General features: G+C 23.5%; 2 protein-coding genes across 4 annotated transcripts; one reads left to right on the top strand and one right to left on the bottom strand.

The window, feature by feature from the left end:
- Nucleotides 1-125: 125 nt before the first annotated feature.
- On the bottom strand, nucleotides 126-6,429 carry LOC129615433 (transient receptor potential-gamma protein-like). 3 transcript variants are annotated; one of them, XM_055530644.1, is made up of 22 exons: nucleotides 6,157-6,429; nucleotides 5,267-5,415; nucleotides 5,040-5,170; nucleotides 4,880-4,963; nucleotides 4,647-4,797; nucleotides 4,447-4,589; nucleotides 4,311-4,372; nucleotides 4,109-4,236; nucleotides 3,870-4,052; nucleotides 3,699-3,810; nucleotides 3,478-3,600; nucleotides 3,255-3,401; nucleotides 3,008-3,153; nucleotides 2,679-2,935; nucleotides 2,513-2,620; nucleotides 2,331-2,457; nucleotides 1,920-2,114; nucleotides 1,745-1,786; nucleotides 1,213-1,687; nucleotides 987-1,151; nucleotides 795-916; nucleotides 126-726 (listed from the first exon to the last, which is right to left on the bottom strand). In XM_055530644.1, the coding sequence occupies exons 1-22, from the start codon at nucleotides 6,161-6,163 to the stop codon at nucleotides 505-507; spliced, it is 3,279 nt and encodes a 1,092-aa protein (XP_055386619.1). In that variant the 5' UTR covers nucleotides 6,164-6,429; the 3' UTR covers nucleotides 126-504. The 3 variants fall into 3 exon arrangements, with proteins under 3 accessions (XP_055386619.1, XP_055386616.1, XP_055386618.1); XM_055530641.1 differs by having other exon boundaries at nucleotides 130-726; nucleotides 2,262-2,457; XM_055530643.1 differs by having other exon boundaries at nucleotides 132-726; nucleotides 2,262-2,457; nucleotides 3,014-3,153; nucleotides 6,157-6,428.
- A 1,468-nt stretch (nucleotides 6,430-7,897) lies between these two features.
- LOC129615434 (hemicentin-1-like) lies at nucleotides 7,898-15,186 on the top strand. The gene is made up of 9 exons (XM_055530645.1): nucleotides 7,898-8,537; nucleotides 10,169-10,381; nucleotides 10,616-10,879; nucleotides 12,111-12,228; nucleotides 12,684-12,844; nucleotides 13,323-13,430; nucleotides 13,550-13,744; nucleotides 13,849-13,978; nucleotides 14,860-15,186. Exons 1-8 carry the CDS (start codon nucleotides 8,477-8,479, stop codon nucleotides 13,962-13,964), a joined length of 1,236 nt encoding a protein of 411 aa, XP_055386620.1. The 5' UTR covers nucleotides 7,898-8,476; the 3' UTR covers nucleotides 13,965-13,978; nucleotides 14,860-15,186.
- The last annotated feature ends 440 nt before the right edge of the window (nucleotides 15,187-15,626 follow it).

Here is a 15,626-nt window from a genome sequence, read left to right as displayed (position 1 = left end):
TTACTTATTAAATGTACTAATAATAATATATATTTATAATTATATAATATACACAATATATTTATATTAATATATATTTATACATTATAAACAATACTGTTATTTATTGGATTAGAACAAAAAAAATATATTATTTTTATCTATAAATTGTGTATTTGTTTATTTAAACATACTGACTCGTTGCGATTTTACATGAATATTTTATTATTTACTTGCTTTAAAAACAACACAGCGGGCTTCAGGTTTTATTAATCGCATAATTTAAAAAAGTATAGAGCTTAAATTTTAATAAATCATATATTTTTCTGTACTAATTTAAAATAATTAAATTCATTCTCTTGTGCTTCTTTTCAAAAATCTCTAATATAGTGCATATGAGTATGTTATAACGACAACATGATGTTTTTCACTATATTTGTTTGCAACTATAATATATTCTCAGGTAATTAATATTCTTGCTCCATTGCGTTTATAGAAAAATACACAACTTTGAATTGTAAAAATTTATATGTCCATGGTTACTGACGAAACACTTAGTAAAGGTTCGCGTGAGTTTATTGATGATGTTGATACTTCTTTTATTTGTTGCGTTGATAAACTTTCGGCAGAATATTCAAATGATTCCTCTAAACTATCAACGTTTTCTAGTTTTTGATGATAGGTTGGCGAAATATTACTTGATTCTACCTCTTCACATGCTGGATAGCTTAAGACTCGCGTTAGAAGCTAAAATTTATATGCTTTGAAAATTATAAATAAAACTATAAATTATGTAATTTTATATGATTAATTACATTTTTGTTGAATGAATTTTGGCTTTCTGTTGCTACTGAATCCATTTTAATAGTGTTATTTACGTTTTTGCTAGTCGAAAATTTTTTACGTTTGTTTTTCCAAGCTGTTATAGCTTTTCCATCTAAAATTGGAAACATAATTTATTGATATAGAAAATTGTGTATTTGAAATATGTTTTTTGTTTAATTAACCTTTCAAGGGTGTTGAGTCTGCTGGCTTGCTTTTTTGAAATATTTTTTCTCTTACATTTGTTGCAGAAGGACAAGCTTTCGACGGCAAATATTTTGTAAGTGATTCTGCTGATCTCGACCGGCTCAAAAATTTCTTATACATTTGTGAAGTTCGGTTTTCTGATTCTATGATTCGTATGATTTATTTTTTTTATTTAGAAAATTAAATGATTTATTAAATTCTCACCACTTTTATCATCAGCAAAACTCTCGCCAACATATGGGCTTGTAGCTTGTTTCTCAATTTTTTTAAGTACATGTGTGTGCAAAGTATCGCAGTTTGTTTGTGAGCAGCTCATTGGTACTGAAAAATGAGCTATTTTTTTTTTTGAAGTAGCTTCGTTAACAATACTTGAGAAGAAGGAAAATTGTTGATTATCCATAAAATCAAAAGATGATTGATTATTTGAACCAGAGCGCGCAATATTAAATCCGTTCATTAGGCGTCTCTCCTTATGCCGGTTTTTCTTACCACTTGCTCCTGATTGTCCAGCGCTCACATTCGTGTCCATTCCACTATTCTTTAAAATTTCAACCAATTCAAACCTGAATGCCGATATGTCTTGTTTGATTTCATTCACGTCATCTTCGGTTACACCTTGAGACTCAGTTTTCTTTTGTTCAACTGTTACGTAGCGTCGTACCAAATTACGAATTATTTGCTGGAAAAAGGAAAAATGTTTTCTATTACTGTAATAGTTATGCATGTATTTTTTTACTTGGTATTTCAAATTTCGATCACTTGCTTGTTTTTCTCTTTTCTAAAATTTGAAAGCAAATTATTTCATTGGTATCAACAAAAATGAGAGGGTAAAATTATTTAAATTATATTTTATGGTCAAGATCTGTAGAAACTAGTGCAAAATTTTTATAATTATGTGATTAGTTTCTTACTTTAATAGTTTTTAAGTGCTCTTTACGTGCTGCTGTAGAATGAGCACAAAATGTTGATTTTAAATATTTGAAAGCATACCATAAAGATTTGGGAGTCGGAATGATATTAAAAGGAGGTGGACATGTTCCACCTTCCTCAAAGTAACTTATCCACAATTTTGATCGAGCGAATTTCCATTCTGTATCTGCTCTTTCCTATAGCGTTAAATTAGGTACATAAGTACATAGTTAAAATCTGATTTAAAAGTAATGTTTAATTATCATGAAATGTTATTTATAATAGTATTATGTGTACAATTAATAGAAAGAATAATGCATTAGTCAATAATGTACTTGTCTTACAGCTATGAGTTGGTACGAGTGGTTCATCATTGCTATCAATAAATTCAATAAGACAACAATATTAATTACAGAATAAGTTCCAAACATGAGCATTCCCCAGAATCGTGTAAAAGTTTTTATACCATCTAGCTCGAAATTATCCAAATCAATCAAACCGAAAACAGCCCAAAATAATGACTGTGTCGTTTCAAACAAACTTTAAACAGAGTTAATGATTATTAATATTGAAATCCTTGGATTAAAGTAATTACTTTGAAAATCTTCTCCACACTGTGCACGCATTTAAATCAGTACCATTAGTGAGGTTGGCATTTCCAGTCAATTCAGGGCATCGCTTTTTTTCTAAATCGGCATAGTACCTTTTTGTAGTGAAAATTTCTTTAAATTGCTTAGCTAAAAATTTTGCACAAAAATTACCATAGTAGCTGATTCAGACCATTACTAAAAGCAAATAAAACTAAAACATATAAAAAGAAGAACTTAATTATATCCATGACCATTCTTGAGAGCGATACTTGAAGGGGCCCTAAATATGGATTAACAGAAAATATATAAACTAATTTCAACGAACTAAATATATTTGCAGCGCTAAAAAGTCCTTCAGAAATCAACATTGGATCCCAATCATTCCATTTTTCTCTTGGTAAATCTATCGCATGCATTTCAGTTCGGACCTCCAAAATTCAAAATAGAAAAACCATTGTTTAGTTTTAAAATATAATTTTATATAAAATATTTATTCTGACATTTACTTGAATAAATGACACAACTCTTAAAGCTGCTGTTGCAACATATAAGGAATTTGTGATAAAATCAATAACATTCCACATGTCGTTCATATATTCTTGTAATCCTACTTCCCATAACTGTTTAATCTCACTCCAAATTAAACCTATGTACATGAAAAATATACATACATATATACATGTACACACATAATGTATATACGTTCCAAATACTGTAGCATATGATACAGAAGATTTTTATACTTACCACTTACCCACCATAATATGAGCAATTCAATGCTTGATGGATATGCTCCTCTCTTAGTTATTAGTTCATCTTGCACAAATGTTGTTTGATCGTAAAACCATACTCCTATTACAGCTTCAATTCTTTGTGATGCTAACATCAGCAAAACTGAGATATAATATTATGTATGATAAAAAAAATGATTTTTTATTGAAATCATTCAGTTAGTTAAAAAAGTACTGACATAAAAAAGTTAAGTATGATGCACTATGGCATATAAACTTGATGAAGGGTTTTTTCATTGTCTGTCCGATAGTAGAATATGGAGCAAATATATATGATAAGGAAAACATCGGAAACATAACACCTATATTTATAAATTGAAAATGTGTTGATATTAATTTTAATAGCTTTAACTTATTAAATATATGGAAAGCAAGCTCCGCGTAATATTCGGTAATTTACCTATTCGGATGACTTCCATTGATTGCAGCACCATATTTTTTCTTCGAAAACCTGGTAGACCCTCGTACCAAATGCTTGCTAATAACTGTTGGACATTTGGATGAGCAACAAACTGTTATAAGTTTTCTTTAGTTTATTTACAGACTCTTGGTTAATTTGAAGTTGTATTACCTTTTTTTGCCTCAATTTGATAGCTAGTTTTAATCTACTCAAATGATGTTTCTCTCCACTATTATATAAAGAGGCTGCGGCATCTTGATTTAATAAAATTTCCAATTCAGTTGAACTTCTGGTGTGATAAAGTAACGCAGTTGCAAAATCTTGACATTGTTTTCTCAGTTCTAGATATTCACTCTAAAGAAAATGTTTTATACTATACTGTTAGTAAATATTTTGATTTTATTTATAACTTTGAATTCATGTTCCAAAAAACTAAGCCTTCTCAATTCCCATGAAAGCTCGAAAGCTGTAAGTATAGGATCCTTTGATGATAGTGCTATTAAACTGGGACTTGCCAAAGCTCTGTAAGCATTTATTCCTAAAATATTAAATTTTTATTTGAAATCAAAATTATTAAAAAAACAAATTTATATATTTTGTTTCAAATTTTACTTGATCGTGAATGTCTTAATGAATCTTCCATATGTGATATTACACACTCATCACATCCACATCTAATCAAAAAATGACAAAAAAATATTTAAAACTTTTTAAACTTTTATTAAAAAGTTACTCAAACTTATTAAACCTTATATCGTGTGGCATTGGAATTGTCGAACCACGATCTAATAGAATTTTAATTATTTCATAATTGTTTCTATGAGCCGCTAATATGAGGGGCGTGATATCAGGCGTAAATGAACTTGTATCATCCATTAACGACTCACAACTCTTAAAAAATATTTAGTTATATTAATGTAATATAAATTAATTTTTTTTTAACTTTACATTCATATCATATTTATGTAGGTTAGATTCATGGTCAAGAAGAACTTCAACAGCTTCGACAAATTCTTCAGAAATGGCATGTAGTAAGGCATCTTTTGTATCAAGTTTATAATTTATAAGTAATTCAACCATTTCTAAATTTTCATTATCGCTATATTATTTATTTAAAAAAAAGATTGTTTGAGAAAAAAATTTGTATTTATAATAATTTAAATTTTTATTCAAAAAATTACATAGCCATTAATAAAGCAGTCCTTCCTAGAGGATCAACACAATTTAAATTAATATAGTTAGTTTCCAACGCCTTTTGTATAATCCTAAAAACGCAAACAGCAAAAGGATATGATTTGAGATGAAATTATTAAAAAAGAAGAAAAATATTTGCATATTTACCTTCGAGTACCGGCCACATCACCTCTCTCGACTGCCAAAAGATATTTTTTTTCTTCCAAAGATAACTGACCCATTTCTTGATGGGGCCGAATAATATTCTCTTCATCCATCATCCCGTGGATGCTATGCCTCTATAAAATTTATTTTAATTGAAATTTTCACCGTTATTTTTTTATTTTTATTAAAGTTAATTTTTTATCAATAAAAAAAAGAAAACTAATACTTACTTTAATTTTATTTTCTGATCTTTCAAAAGAATTATATACTTCATCATCAAAATTATGACCATTGTTACCATGTTTTATTTTTGTTAGAACTGGGGTAAAAATTGATTTTCTTCTTGGAGTGGGATTGAAGTGTCCTGCTTTTGGTTTTTCTAAAAATTTTAAAAATATTTTCTTCAATATGAAGTAATAAATTTCATTTATTGCAAATATCCAAAGTAACCCCTTTTTATAAGTACTTAGAATATTTAAAAAAAGTATCCGTTTGCATAAAAGCTATTTTTTTAATCAAATATAAATTTTCACTTTATTATTTCTCAGTATACTATTCATAATTTCCGTTACTATGTTATATTCATATCGTCGTTAATATATTACAATATACTCGAAAGTGGAGCACAATTGATAACCTTAATTGTTTTTTGCCTTATGATGACAAACTTAAATATCAACCACTTAAATACTCGTTATTTTAAAAACAAAATTCTCTTTTATTTGGACTTAAGTCATTTCTCATTATTTTTCGCATAAAAATTCTCCACTTATTAAAGTAACCTTAATTTAAGAGCTAATATAATTACGATTAAAAAATATTAATGTACATATTAATTCATATACACATATGTACATGTAAATATATTGTTTATGCAAAAATATTGAAAAAAAAACTTCAAATGAAATCAAATTATAAATATATAGTGCGTTGACCTAAATTCAGTGTAGTGAATAGTTTTTTTTATTACAACAATATTGATTTAATTTACTAGAACAATTTATTTGGTATATGAATGATCCTTTTTGATTATTGTGTTCTCACATAATTATTTGTATTAATTATGCTTTGTTACAATGAATATGTAACGACTTTGTAATCGTTTATAATTTTAATTTACCTTTCATTTATATATTCTTATACTTTATTTTAAAATTGTGTTAAAGCGATTTATACATAAATATAATTTAATGCATTCAGCGAGTTTTTGCGGTTGACCGGACCGGTCTAAAGCAAGGATAAAAAGTAACTGCAAAAATGCATAAGCATAGAAAAATTCATTGTATAAAATTTTTATTTTCTCAAAGACAAAAAAATATAAAAAAAAACTTTTTATGTAAAAGGATAAAGATTTATGAAACGGTAAGGAAAGTAAATTAGAAAGGATATTAGGTTCACTATGCATACTCATACATTTTTCAATCAATATTGTTTTATTTCATTTATTATTGTTATTATCATCATTATTCCTATTCTTTTTTCAGTATTTTTTTCTTTTTATGCTTTTATATATGAATGATTTTTTTAGAAAAGAAACTTCAGTTTAATATAAGCGTGTATTTGATTCAGTTCATTTTACTTTTGGTGTTCTTATGATTTGTTTAATTTTTGTTTTAGTATTTATAATATGAATATAGTAAGAGGGCGCGAAATATTTTTATGAGTATAGTTAATATTCATAGAATGACTGTCATACTATATGTACATTGGTTTACTATGTACAGTCATTCTATTGTACTATGTATTATGTACAGTAGAATGACTGTACATAGTATATGTATTACCCAAGTACCCAAATATGTATTTCTACACAGGAGTGTTACATAACTTAAATCAAAAATTTCTACATTGAATTTTTTATTTCAATTTTTACATTTATCGTTTTTAATTTTCGTGGCATAGCAATTTTTACTAAATTTTTTAATCACAAATAGCAAACAGTAAAAGGAGTTTGTGATATGTAATTTATATTCTTTTTAGAATAAGTGATTTAGAAAAATGAAGAGCCACTTTTTAAATATTTAATAAAATTATATTTTTTGTTTAAAAATTTGATTTTGAGGCGATTTAATTGTTTTGAAACGATTAATTGTTTTGATATTTTGTGTTTCATATCCATTGCAAAAAAATTTTTTGGTTTGATTTAAATACACAAATATATATTCCATATTTTTAACCAAAGTACTATAATTTTGTATAACGCAATAATCAAAATATCATATAACAAATTTCAAACTTACACATTATTAAGAAGTTAATTGTAAAATTTCCTGTTCCATAGAATTCAAAATAGTTTTTAAGAATATCCTGTACGACTTTTTCTTATTATAGAATGTATACGCTTATTAAAGAATATGTATTGAATTAAAATCGATGCATCGATATTTGAAATTTCTTTATGTAAAACATAATATTAACTAATTAGTCTTAAATAAATCAATGACATCTTTATTATAGTTAATTTAATTAAAGTTAATTCTTTTATAATATGTTTTTTTTTTTAATAAATCAGACTAAATTAAAAAAAAACTTCAGTACATTACAAATTAATTGCATATTTCTTGTATTCCAACGGTAGCAAATAAAAATTTACCATTCTTACAATATTATGAAATATCAACTGTCATTATTTTTACGATATTATCAAAGCATTTTTCCCCTTTTATAGTATACGTTTACTCTCATTTTTTACATTTAACTGCCAAAAAATTACGTTATACAGCATAAAATATGTATGTATATTTGAAAAAAAATAGATATTTATATATAGTTTTGTGCATATAAATATTTATGTATATATATAAAGCAAAAAGGAAAAACAAGGGAAAAATAATTTTTTTGCTCGATTCTGTGCCACTTTTAGTGTTGTATTCTTTCTTTCTTCACTTAAAAAAAAAGAGTAAAGCAAACATAAGTAAAATAAAAATTTGTGTATGTAGAAGAGTTGAAAACAATTTGAATTGAGTTTTTCAATGCCAATTTGGGCTCTTATCTTTGCATATTTATTTTTCCCTGCTTTCTCGTTGTAAATAATGGTTTTAAAATTGCATAATATCTGGGTTTCGCTAAACGTGAAACAAAATTTCATTTCATAGTGTTTAAAATTAAAAAAAAAAGTAATAGTTAAAATAAAGATATAAAGCAAGTCTTGAAAAAAGAAACAAATATATCTTAAAAAAAATATACATACTTATATATATATATTTATGTATATACATATTTATACATGTATTTTAAATGAAATTAAAAAAAGTTAAAATATTATTAAAATTCGAAAAAAGTGTTATGGAAATCTTGTTATAATATAAAATAAGAAAAAAAATTATTCATAGTTATAAATATATAATTATATATATAATTATATAGTTATATTTAAATATAGTGTAAAAATCCTAGCTAAATAAGTACGAAAAAATAAATTTTTAGAATTAATCAATAAAATGGATTTGATAGAAAAAGTTCTTCTACTTGTTATCGTTGCTGTGAAAATTACTTATGCAGGTAAAAGAAGAGTTTTTTTTTCTTATCTTTATAATACAAAATTAACTAAAAAAAAATGGTTTTTTTTTTTTTTTCCTTTTTTTGTTAAATTATATGGCATGTTGTTTCCCTTTAATATATATATATATATACATACTAATTTTTAATAAAATTTTTTTCTCTACACTATTGCTTTTATAACAATTAGTAGAAATACTCCCTATAAATATGCAATGTGTTATAGAAAAATTTATATACATTCATACATACACTTACTATATTTTTAAGTCAATAATATTAATACTTGAATTCATAAATTACATACATACATATATACTTACAAATCCCGAATACATTCTGTTATAGTTAATTTATTATTTTATATAAATTAATATGAGTTTTTAAATTATTCTAAAATTTATCTTTTTTTTGAATACTCTTTAGTTATAGTCGAATACAATAATATTAAATGTAATAAGTTTTTGCAATGGTAAAATTTTTAGTGCTAATAAAACTTCATCTTTATATATATACATAAAGAAAACATAATTAAAATTTAAAGTTTACAGCATAAATTTTTTACGCAATGTTGGGTTTTGGGCTCAGTAAAATAACTATAAATCTATAATATTATATTATAATAGCTATAAACAGTTATAATAAAATAGTCTGCATAATATGTATATATATGTTTATACATACATATGTCTAAATATATATCTATATAGTTAATATTTATGCACAAAAATGTGACAAATTTTGTTTTCTATATATATGCATATATAGATAAACAATTAACAATATATATAATTTATTTTATATATCAGCTAATTTTGTAGTATAGTATATATTATATTATATACATATAAGATGTACATATTTCAAAAATGTGTGAATGTAATTAATTTTTGTGTATATATATATGTATGTATATTGTATAATACATATTAACAGTATGAAAATGTACAATAATTTCAATATCTATGTATAGCATTTGCCCTAATAACCTTTTAAATTTTTTCAGTTTTTGTATTAAAAATTGTTCTTTAGTATATGAAATATACTAAAGAGAAAAAATTTGTTTCTTACAATTTACATGCAATTTTTATTTTTTCACAATAATCATTATATAAACATATAAAAAAAATTACATATTAAATAAAATTTTTTAAGTTTTATTTTTGCTTTTTGTTCTTCTGGTATTTTTCAATTAATTTAAAAAAAAAATTCTTATTAGGTAATTATATTATATTATATTAAGTCTAACGTAAAAGAAAACATAAAAAAAGTTGATAGAGAAGAAAAACTAGTTTTTGTTTTACTTTAATACATAAATACATATGTAATTTTAACCGCCTAAGGTTATGTCATACTTTATTTTGATAAGAAAATGCTTGTAATGTGTATTGAGATTTTCCTATAATTTTATGATATACAGTCATCTATAAAAAATTGTAGTCGTTGAAAATAGGAGAAAATTTTATTTAATAAATTATCCATAAATATCACTTTTAAAGAATTAAAATAAAATAAAATTATTAAAATAAAATATTGAAGTAAATTTTTTGATAAACTTTTTTTTTTTTTGTTAATTTATTTTGTATAAAAATTTTTATAATTACATGTGGCATTTTAAAAATTTAATATTCTAGCCAAAACTACTAGCGCAAATTTAATCGATGACGGTATCACAGTATATTTTGGTGATTCAGAAGTTGAAGTTGGTAAATCATTTGAAATTGTTTGTATAGTTACATTATCTGATCCAATAGAATGGCTTAAAGATAATAAACCTATAACACGACATAATTTACGGCATGGGAATAGTGATCATGCCTATGTTATAAGAGAAAAAAAAGTAGAAGGTAATCAATCTAATTCAATAAATAAATGAATGATTAAAAAAAAACAAAAGAAATAAATATTTACCAATTTTCTGTTCAAAAATTTTCCAATTTTTTGTTGATTTTTTTTATAGCTTATATTTTTTATTCTTTTTTTTTCTTTCCGTTTAATATTTAAATTGAAACATAAAAATTTTAATCAATTTTAAAAAATAAAAAATAAAAAAACGTGAAAATATGTAAAAATATTTTAAGGTGAAACAAATAAAGTCGAAGCCGTTTTATCTGTTAAGCACGCATTAAAAGTACACGAAGGAAAATATCAATGCAATAAAGTACATTCGAATTATCATACGTTAAAAGTTGTTAGCAACGAAAAGTTAACAACAACACCAATTGAATTAGAAACAATGTATTATTCGCCGATTCCGTCAAATATAAATTATTTTAATGAATCTTTTGTTATGTCTGATGAATTATCAAATGAATCACCAGAAAAAGACGATAAAATAGAAAAAGGTACATTACAATAAAATTATAATTGTCATTACAAAATTTTGTAATTGTTGCAAGAAAATAGAAAGTTTAACTAAACAGGGACTTAATTTTTTAGTCATTTTTCTTCTTAATAATTTCATAATTTTTACTTTTTATATTATATTTTATAATTTCATGTGAATGGTTTTTATATTGTTATTTAAATTATTTTCTCTTATTTATTCTTTTTTCAAATTTGATCATATTTTCAATATAACATATATAAAATTGCAATTATTTTAAGTAAGGGTTATGAGGAAAATTCTATATATATATATATAAATATAGAAATATATATATGTACATATATTTATTTAAATTTCTATATGTGTTTTATATTATAACAACAAATTTATGCAAAGTATATTCTTTAAATAATGTATATATGTGTGTGTTATATATAAATAAAAACACTTAAAAGTTCACATAATGTGTAGGAATTCCATAATATACAGTAATGCATTTTCAGAAATATCAAGCACTAAATTTTTAATAAAATTTTGAATTTAGATTTACATATGTCAAAATTCTTAAGTTTTCTCCAAAAAATGTTATATGTAACATCAACTATTCAATATTAAAATTTTTTATTTCTATTATTTATAAAATTTACATAAATATACATTCTATACACATAACAAATATTTGAATCTTAAATTATACGTATTTTTATAATTTTATGAAATACTCGTACAATAAAGAAAATTTGTCATGAACTTTGCAATTCATGATAAATTTTCATTCTCATGGAAAATAACATTTTATTATAATTTTAAAATGCTCTTTGGGAACAAATTATGAAATATTTTCTTTTAATAAAATAATGTACAGTGGAATTAAAAATAAAATTTTATGTTTTATACGTATTTTATTTTATTTTATTTATACGTATTCAAAGACACAATTATCCCACAAAATACTATTTCCAATGATTTTTTTGTCTTTTTGAAAATTCGTGAGAAAATTTTTAATTCTCTTCTCATAGTTTTTCAAATATAGTTGCTTTATATTTTAAAAAATTGTACTACACAAATTTTTATTATATTTTAAGTATTATTTTTGAAAAAAAAAGAAAAGAAAAATAAAATACTTGACCATCTTGTTTACTAATATTGTATGCGTGTATGTGTATGTTGTTTAGTCGTACAATAAATATGTAATACACATTATTTTTATTTATTTTATATTTTTTTTCTTTTGTAAATATTTTCAGTGAGCAATTTAGTACCAAATTACGATAATCAAAATAAAGAAATTAAAGTTTACGATATAAGACACAAATTACATTTAAAATGTAATGTTACAAGTGGATCTAATGATGGTTTATTTTGGTAAGTGTAATATTGTATATAAAATGTAAATATACATATATATATGTATATAAAATTTAATAGAATATATTACATAAATATTTGAATATGTACGCAAATAAAATACTATAATAATATATTTTTAAATAAAAAGTTGGAAAAAATTAATTTTCAATGTACAATTACAAATTTCTTATATACATGTAACATAAATACTCATAACTCTTGTACTTTACATGGCTTAATATTTAATTAATGAAAGTATTATAAATTTGCTAACAAAATTACGCTTATTTTAATTCAACATAAATAATAACATTACTTATAAAAGGAAAACATGTATACAACATTTATTTTATTCTCTGCAAACTTCTCTGCAATCTTCTTTATCTTAAATTTTTACTTATAAAACGTAACAAATTTATTTCTTTTTTTAATACTCTAATTAATATTATTAAAATTTATTTCATTTTTAGGGAGAAAGATGGAATTGATGTATCGAAAATTCCTGAACTAAAGGACCGTTATAAAATAAATGGACCTGAAAAATCATTCATAATTGAAAAAACTGTTGAAGATGATGAAGGAACTTATAGTTGTGTTCTAAACGATGAGAAAAGAAATATAAATGTTGTCTGTAAGTTGCATTTGAATTTGTTAATGAATCTATAAGTTGAAGAAGTATAAATGATTTAAAAGTAAAAATTAAAAATAATCTTATATTAAAAATGTGGTAAGGTAAATGCACTATATAAAAGTTTAGAACACGGGTTTTTAACTTTTGGGGTAGATTAGGGTTCTTAAAGATTTAGCATATAACATGAATATATTATTTTTAAATCTATGGTTAGAATCTCTGGTTTTTGATTTCTTTAAAATCTTCTCTACGAGTTATTAAAATTGGATTAAAAACACTTAGTTTTGTAATGTTGATAATTGCTAAGAAAGCAAAAATAAAATTACGTAAATGCAAAAATTATGTAATTTTACAAATTTTGTTAACAAAATTAAAATTATTTTCGTGAATTTCCTTATTAATAAATTGAATTATTCAAATTAATCATACTTTACTGTTTAAAAATTGTAATAACAACTAAATAAATCTTTGTTTAAAGCCCAAGTTGTTGTTCGTGTTCCATCTGGTACAGGAAGTGTTGAAGGCGAATCTTTAACTATTCGTTGTATAGTAGCCGGTTCAGATCCACAAATTCACTGGCAGTTTGGTAAAAAAATTTATATAAAAATATTTTTTATATACGAGTACTTAGATATTAATTAATTTAAAACTAAATGTAATTTCTTTTCTTTTTTTTTATTATGTTATACAATTAAAATATTATAGATGAAACTGTAATTGATAAGTCTACCGATAAGTACCTGTTACAAGAAAATGAGAAAAATATAAAAAATGCTTTAATTGTTATTCACAATGTAACTGCAACTGATGCTGGTGAATATAAATGCATTGCAAAAAATTTAGCTACAGAATACGCTGGACGAAAGGAAGCAGTTGGAGTTACAGTTCTACGAGTAAAAGGTCTAAATTATATTTATGAATAAAACAAAGACATTTTATATCCATACTATATTTACTTAAATCAAATATATTAATATTATTTTCATTTTAATATTATTTTTTAGGTAAATTTGCCGCGTTATGGCCATTTTTAGGAATTGTTGCCGAAGTTTTAGTTCTTGCCATTATAATAATTGTTCATGAAAGTGGAAAAAAAGATGCCAAAGCCGAAATGGATTAATTAATTTACGATCCGTAAGCAATATTTTTCTTAATATATTTGTAGTGCGCACATAATTTGATTCTTAAAATTATAAAGGTGTATTCCGATTAAATCATGAACTTAATCAGAATATATTTATTTTGTGATTACGCATTATTAACGTAATAATTTTTTTAATAAAATTACCATTATTTAATTAATAAGCAATGTTTCATTTAAATTAGACGCTTTTGTTAGCGTCAGAATTTCCTATTCGAAAAATTGCATGGTTTAACTTTTATTTATATTTTTAAATCTCGTTATTTCAATTGAAAACGTATGAAAAAATGTATGTATATTTTATATTTTAATCGACCACGTCACATTAATATGGTAGAAATAAACTGATGACTAGGATATTGCGTACGCCGTCAATTCTAACTCTAGTTATTTTGATCTTCTGATTGATAAGCGTGTTATGAGATCTGTACTTTCAAGGAATTTAAATTGTGATTAACTGTGATTATGAGTAGTATTGTAGCTCAACTCGTTTTTGTTTTTACTATTTTTTTTTGTTTTTCTGTAAAATTTAATCCAAAAATTTTTTGTGTCCCTCATACTATTAAACGCACTGACCCTTACTAATTACCCTTCCTTTTGCTCTCTCATCAAATGATGACGATTTTGCTAGACAATCTGATTAATGCATTTCGTACGTCTAAATGCTGATTGTTTTGACCCTTTCGTATACAATTTTAGTTTGTATGATAATTGATGCTTGGCCTGAGCAATTCGTCTGATATATAAAAATATTATGGACAAATCAAATTCGGTGCGTACTTAAAATCATGTTTTTTTATTTTTAAATTAACATTTTTTTTAAAATTGCTAAAAAATTTATTGAATTTTGTTTTTCAATTTTTATAATTTTCAGGAAGCCGAAAAGACGTTAATTGATTATGGTACCTTCTTCCGTTGTAATAAAATTATTGTTTGCTAGATTCATAAAAAAATTATTATTACTAATTATTACAAAAAAAAATATATAAATATAAAATCATAAGATGTTTAATTTTTTAGCAACGGTTGCCTTTTACTTTAACAATAACGTTAAGTTGAGTTGTGTATTAAAAAAGCAATATTGAAAAAAAATTTTAGGATAAAAATAAATTCAAATTTTAAATTAAACAAAACAAAAATTAAAGGTGTTTATAATTAATAATTAATTCTCAAAAAGATAAAAATTAAAAAGAATTATCCTAAAGTTCAACACTATTTTAACATTCAACACTTTTATTACTATTTTAATAACTTTAACTATATTTTTTAAATTATTCGAAGTATTAAATATAAATCATAATATAAAAATAAATTTTTAATAATAAATGCTTTTTTAAATATAAATCAACTCTTTTTACAAAAAATTTACGCGGGTTTTAATAATTCTGTAATTTTGCAATATAATTTATAAATTTTTATTTTTAATTTTTTCATAAAAATGATGTTTAATTTGATATCGTATCAATTTAAATTTGTAATATTATTTCAAATTTTAATTTCTTACAATAAATCTTAACGAAAATGTATTTAATTTTCTTAGTTTGCACAATCCCGGAAAAAGAAAATTTTGAGTAACTATGTAAATGTAAGGCAAATGAAAAAATTACTGGAAATACAGTTTAGGAAATTCCTACAAACTAT

The sequence above is a fragment of the Condylostylus longicornis genome, unplaced genomic scaffold, assembly GCF_029603195.1.
Source record: "Condylostylus longicornis isolate FDR11 unplaced genomic scaffold, ASM2960319v2 ptg000135l, whole genome shotgun sequence".
Classification (NCBI taxonomy): domain Eukaryota; kingdom Metazoa; phylum Arthropoda; class Insecta; order Diptera; family Dolichopodidae; genus Condylostylus; species Condylostylus longicornis.
The sequence above is the reverse complement of the archived record's forward strand: the minus strand, read 5'-3'. Positions and strand labels throughout refer to the sequence as shown.